Source organism: Panthera pardus, unplaced genomic scaffold, assembly GCF_024362965.1.
Source record: "Panthera pardus isolate Hobbes unplaced genomic scaffold, ASM2436296v1 HiC_scaffold_12, whole genome shotgun sequence".
NCBI classification, from domain to species: domain Eukaryota; kingdom Metazoa; phylum Chordata; class Mammalia; order Carnivora; family Felidae; genus Panthera; species Panthera pardus.
In genome coordinates, this window is record NW_026526677.1 from 14,887,096 (window position 1) to 14,893,954 (window position 6,859).

A 6,859-nucleotide genomic window follows, 5' to 3' on the forward strand; every position below is an offset into this window, starting at 1 on the left:
CTACAACCATAATACCTTAGCAGTATAAAGAATTATTATAATTTGTATGACTCAAGACAAACTTAATGCTTGTATAAATCAGAAGGGACAATTTTAGAAGCAAAAAGTTTTTACAAAAAGAATAATAATCTGAGTACAACCCCAATAATCAGAACCTTCCTAAGGTGAAAACATTCCTTCAGAAGGGTGAATATTCACACTGTGTTCTGTCACTGTTCTAGAAGGATCTAGATAAATAGGAGAAGAATTCAAAGTATAACCCCCAAAATAGAAGGAAGATTACCCTAGATTATAGATTATCCCTTAAAACACAAAGATTTTATTATTATTTGAATCTGGTGCTTTCTGCTTAGTCATGAAGAACAAACAAGCTTAAGGTCTATGATCAGAAATTATGTGATTCAACAGTTTAATTAAGAGAGCCAATTGAAACAGAAAAAACCTTCCAGGCTGTGGTTATAAGCATATAAAAGTGTAACTATAAACAGAAGTCAACATGAAGAAGGGCATGGAAAGCACCATATCAAGATTACAGTGATACTAGGCAGTCAAGAAGGCAGAGGCACAGCTGAACATCTAAGGCACCAGTCTTTCCACGGTTGTTTGTACCTGGTGCTGTCTCTTCCCATCCATGAAACTGACTCAACACTAACCAGTGTGTATTTTCATTCCTGAAGGAATTAATTCTCATACCTCCTGATTATGGTAACATCACAATAAAAAGATAACATTCTCTGTAGACTTCTAGGCAAATCCAGACTATGAAGAAAATTTTGAAGATCCCACTCATCTTTTGTCATCTAAGATTAACTTCTTCTTCCATAACTTCCTCATGGCGTTTTTCACTTCTGCATTCCTCAGTGTGTAAATCAGAGGATTGATCAAAGGTGTTCCAAGTGTATAAAACACAGCTATCATCTTATCCATGGGGAAGGTGGTTGCAGGGCGTGTGTATATAAATATGCAAGGACCGAAGAACAAGATGACCACAATGATGTGGGAGACACAGGTGGAGAGGGCTTTTCTCCTCCCTTCAGCACTGTGGTTTCTCAGAGAATACAAGATGTTAACATAGGAGCACATCAGCATGACAAAACTCAGGGTACAAATGGCCCCGCTATTGGACACCAAGAGTAGGTTGATTACGTAAGTGTCTGTACAGGCGAGCCTCAACAATGGCTGCAAGTCACAAAAATAGTGATCGATCACATTGGGACCACAGAAGGGTAAACTCAAGGCCAGAAAAATCTGAGCTAAAGAATGTACACAGGACCCCACCCAGGCCATAGCCACCAGCACAGCACAGACTCGTTGACTCATGATGGTTGTGTAGTGCAGGGGCTTACAGATGGCCACATAGCGGTCAGCGGCCATGAGGATAAGAATGAAGATCTCCAGGCAGCCAAAGAAATGGAACGAGAAGACCTGTATCATGCACTCACTGAAAGAGATAGTGCTCTTCTTCAAAAAGGCATCCACAATCATTCTAGGGGCTACAGAACTACAGAAACAGGTGTCAGATAAGGACAAGTGGAAAAGGAAAAAGTACATTGGACTCCCGAGGGCCCGGCTGGTCTTGATAGTAGTAATGATCAGAAAGTTACCCAGCAATGTCCCCAAATAGAAAAGCAAGAAAGTGACAAACACTATTTTCTTCCTAACAGGATCCTGGGTCAACCCAAGGAGAATGAACTCTGTCACATTATTATTCAGCCGCATGATTTCGCAAATGAGGAGAAGGCTGAGTGGGAAGTGGTTGATCTACAAAAAAAATAAAAGAATTAATTCATGGTGTGACATGTGATTTTATGGACTATTTTAAGAAAAATAAATATTCTTCATCATGAATATTTTAGGGGTGGGTCGCTTCTTATAAGTCACTTCAACACTTTGTTCCTCAATTTATAATGAGAATTTCATAGGGTCATTTTAAGTCTCAAACAAGCTTGTTAAATGTACACAAGCTTGTATACAAGCTTGAATATAAGGATACAATCCTTTAGATACAATCCTTTGTAGCATTTAAATGATTCTGATTAATTTGTACAATTCAATGAATACAATGTGAAAAGACATGGGTCAATTTTATTAACTTCATTATTTTTTCGTATTTAATAAATCTTCAGGCACATGTTTTGATGGTGTATTACCTGGCATTTTGGATATATTTGACTGCTGCTGGAGGTTATAAATATAAAATCATAATATAAATATAAAATCACAACCCACTTTCATACCATAAAGAACATCTTTATGCAACTATTTATCACCATATATTTGTTATACATATTTATATAAATGTATAATTTTATAAACATGTAATATGTTATCCTTCACTGAATTTCTCCCAGATATTACAACTTGAATAGAGGAACAGGAAATACTTATAGCCTCTAAATAATATGCTATTACCATAAAACACCCTTACAATATTTAGTATTTTGCACACACTAATGCAGACAAGTGATAAAATGGTCTTTGATAGTAAATAATCACTTAAATATCTGCATTTCTATTTCCTCCCCTCCCTCCCACTTCTGAAAAGCATCTGTTAGAGTACCCCAAGTCCCCGAGGTTACATATAAATGAAAGGGGGTATTATTCCCCAATAGTTCATGTTTACAATAATCCAAATTTAGCTTAAGCACTTTGGATTCTGAGATCTTTTGGAAAGATGTCACCAGGCAGTTCATGTAGGACCAGATCATGACTGTAAACCCCAGTAGAGTCTGTACTATCCAGGTACTGAAAATCTGATGTCTTTTTAACAGAGTGCAGACTCTGAAGAGGGAGAGAGATATAGACAAGAGAAATAGTAAATAAATAATAACTGACTTCATTCAATTTGTTTTCTGTCCTGGAAAAGTCAATGATCATTCAGCTTTGAAATTTCATTCTGTTGAAATGAAGATTTCTTTTTTCAAATCTGGAAAAAAAAAAATTACCATTGGCTTCACTTCCAAGAACAAAATCTTTTCTTTAGCTCTTTCCTGTCAAGATACTTTTGAAAGGGACACTACATGCAAGTAAAAATATAAACTTAAATGTGATGTATTTAAATATAATTTGGAAGACCTATTTATCCCATTGTGTTCCTCCTCAAACTCATCCATACCTTCAATACTCTGTCTTGAAAGTTGTGAGCTTCCAAAGCACAGATGGGCTAAATAGAAAATTTCCTTTATATACACACGTGGACATGTATTTTTAAGATAAATTAAGAATCAGAGGGGCACCTGGATGGCTCAGTTGGTTAAGCATCTGACTCTTGATTTCTGCTCAAGTCATGATCCTAGAGTCCAGGGATCGATCACTGTGACAAACTCCTCAATGAGTATGAAGATTCTCTCTCTCCTCTGCCCCTCCTCCACTTGCATGCTCTCGTTCTCTCTCTCTCTCTCTCTCTCTCTCACTCTCGCTCTCGCTCTCACTCTCGCTCTCTCTCAATAAAAAAAAATTAAAACGAATTATAAATGCATATGGTTTCATTAACTTGTTAATAACTGTGAGTTCTAATCAAATATTTAATCAAGAGTTTAATCAATAATCTCCTTCCTTCCTGGAATGTCATTTCATTTCTAGCTACTTCAATTGTCTCAAAACTTCAGGACCCAAATGCTAAGTAATATCCTCTGAAGGCCTTTAGTAATTATTTTGTGATAAGAGAAATTATTACTCCTTTTCTCTAAGGACATCCTTTATAGCTTTTCTTCTAATGTTACATACCATGCTTAAATTCTGTTACATGAGTGCTCTCTTTAGCTTCTTTCTTGGAATAAGAATCTCTGAAAACTATTCTCAGGATTTTATTCTGCACAGTTCCAAACCCAGTGACTTGTACCATGTCCATAATTAGTATTTTTAAATTAAAATTTCTCAATTAACTCTTAAATTATAATATTTATCTGATTATTTTGCACTATTCTGATCACAAAACATATTCACACCATTAATCTGCTGTGGCCTTGTATCTGTTATGTGTGGTAGACAGCCAGATATGCTCTCAATTTATACATCCATGAAGAAAGCTGAGATCAATTTTTTAAAAAAATTAGTAAGTGTGGATTAGGAGATATACTCTGAAGAGCACCACACACCCACATAAGATTTCGAGACCCTGACATCCATAAAAATGATTATGGATCTTAAACATTCACCTTTTCACATGAACCCTTATCCCACGAAGCATTCAAGGAGAGCCGTACATTTTTCATATCTTCCTGCAATTGATGCATGTTTTTGTCCATGTTTTTGTGGACGACCATATCTCCATTTTTTCCCGAGCCATATTAACACCCTTCATCCATTTCTCCAAGGAATCTGACACAAAAACGGGGTCGCAGTGATGTGGAGACAAAATGGCACTAGTAAAATAGCACATCTTCTAATAACTACTGTACTTACCTCGATTTTTCAAACAAGGTTAGCCAACTTTAGAATGGCTACATTTGTCAGAACAGTAACGAACGTACTACATCTTGGATTTGGAGATGACAGAGAAGAGCTGAAAGGCGCACAGAAAAAAAATGGAGAAGAGATGAGAGTGGAATATGGACTGCGAGGTGAATCATTCTACACTAAAAATCTGTTTTACTGCAGCATCCATGGTGAGAACCATTGCTTTCCTTGAGATCTTTCTTCAACTACCCAACCCTCCCTGATTGGATTACACTAGACTTCTATCTTTGGGAGAATCTTTACACTCCTTTCTATGCAAAATCCACCATTTTCTGTGGGAAGGTTAACAGGTTGTCCCCATGTTCTTTATCCCTTAAGTTCCCAAACTGAAGAAGGATAAAGTGAAACCCTCCCACATATATGGTGCACCTTTCATCATACCATTTTGCGTGTAGCAAGTTAAACTCTTACCACCTTATTTTGGAAACACACACAGAGTAATCATTCTATACTGTGATGTACGAGTGTCTATTTAAAACCGTCACCTGGAGATGGGAAAGCAGCATTCTCCAGAAGCTGTCAGGGTCACTGTCGCTACTGACCTTTTCTCTAATTTCTCACCAGGCGTACATAAGCTCTTCACACTTTAAAATCCATCCGGAGGACTTGTCCTACTCAGCTACCTTACGTGAAAAGCACTTGTGAACTTTTCTACGTTCTGCCATCTCAAGAAACTCTTAAGACATGAAATTAATCCTTCTATCCCTACACAGAAATGAAAAGCCACACATAGGTTTTCACATACCTGGTACTCATAAAATATTTGTTGAGTGTCAAAGATGGTTTTATTCCAAAGCTTCTATTTATTTTTATTTATTTGCTATATTAAGAGTAAATTTTGAAAAAAATTCTTTTTTTTTTTTCATGTTCCTTTTTTGGAGGAAGTGGGAGCAATAGCCATAAGATGTATGGAAATATATTTTTTAAATATGTTGGATTATTCTATAACTATGCTTCTTTGAGTATAAATATATAAGTAATCTGTCCCTTATCTGTCAGAACACTGAAAATTATTAGTGTCAAATATTTCCATCCCTATTTGAAAACAGCCTTCCCATAGAACATTGAAAAAAGATGCTCTTTCTGCATCCCAGAAGGAATATTTTAAGACATAAAGATATAAAATATTAGCACCCTAGAGAATACTATTCCCTAAAGTTTTCCTTTCTTTGTTAATCAGAAACATGCCAGATGTTGTAATACATTTAACTTTTGGTTCATCCATTTAGTCCATAGAAGAATAAGTTAACCCTCCCCAGACTCAGGAACCAAATACAGACAAGGATTTGGTGGCATTAGATGCCTCAGGCTAACCAAAGATATAGAGAAAAAATAGGAAAATACAAATTAATGGTGATAAACAATAGGAAGAAGAGAAAACAGTGTCCTTAGCAAAAGAGAATGTGGGTCTCCAAGAAACTACTCTAATCCCACTCAGTGCCCTTACTTACCTTTCTGTGCTTTAGGAGACAAGCTTTTCTAGCCCTTGCAATTTATTTGCAAGTACAATCCAGGGAAGGAAGTATGGTGTACTGAAACCAGAGGTTCTGTTCTGTGTGTTATAGCCATTCCCCAACAAAGAACCACAGATTTGTAGCAAATGATCTGAAGATTAGTATGTATACTGAATAGATATCTCATGTTTTTCAAATTCATTTCCATTGGTTTTGCTAACCAATTGTTAGTAAAAAGACACTTATAAAGGTAGTTCACTTTATTTGAATAATTTTACTTCACCAAATATATATTGAATGTCTTTTATACACTATCCTTTTGTGACTTTACATAAGTTGTATCTTTTCATTTACCCAACTAAGTAGGTATTAACAATGACATTTTGTATGGAAAAACAAAACAAAACTAAAACTCATGGAAGTTAAGCAGTTTTTCAGGTTACAAATTTAGTAATTCAAGGTAGAGATCTCTTTTAATGACTCTCTTTTGTCATAGTTTTCCTCATTCCACACATTTTCCTGACACCAGCCAAATTGAAAACCAGGAAGTATTAGAAAGTGATGATAAGGGAAATTTCTAGTGGCTAACAATGATATCTCAGGTTGAGGCATTTAGAATTAATAATAAAATAACGAGAATAGCTTGATATACAGGTGGCCATACGATATACAAATGAAAATGCTCAGTAGGCACTTGGATATTTTTTTTTTTTTAAGTATGAATTTCAAGTTAGGACTGTAGAAGTAGATTTTGGTGTTATTACCATTAAATGATAATTTAAATCAAGAGATTGGGTGAGGTCACACCCTCCCCCCACCCCACCCCGCAAAAACAAAAACAAACCAACAAAAAAACCAGGTAGATGCTTTGGAGAAGTGAGCCAGCTACAAAATGAAGGGTTATATCAACACTTAAAAGAATACCTGAAAATTCTGATTGAAATGAT

The 6,859-nt window shown here is 35.9% G+C and overlaps 1 protein-coding gene across 1 annotated transcript; it reads right to left on the reverse strand.

Moving 5' to 3' along the window:
* Positions 1-786: 786 nt before the first annotated feature.
* On the reverse strand, positions 787-1,719 carry LOC109245277 (olfactory receptor 4C16-like). Its single transcript, XM_019412581.2, has one exon. It carries the CDS (start codon positions 1,717-1,719, stop codon positions 787-789), a length of 933 nt encoding a protein of 310 aa, XP_019268126.1.
* Positions 1,720-6,859: the final 5,140 nt, after the last annotated feature.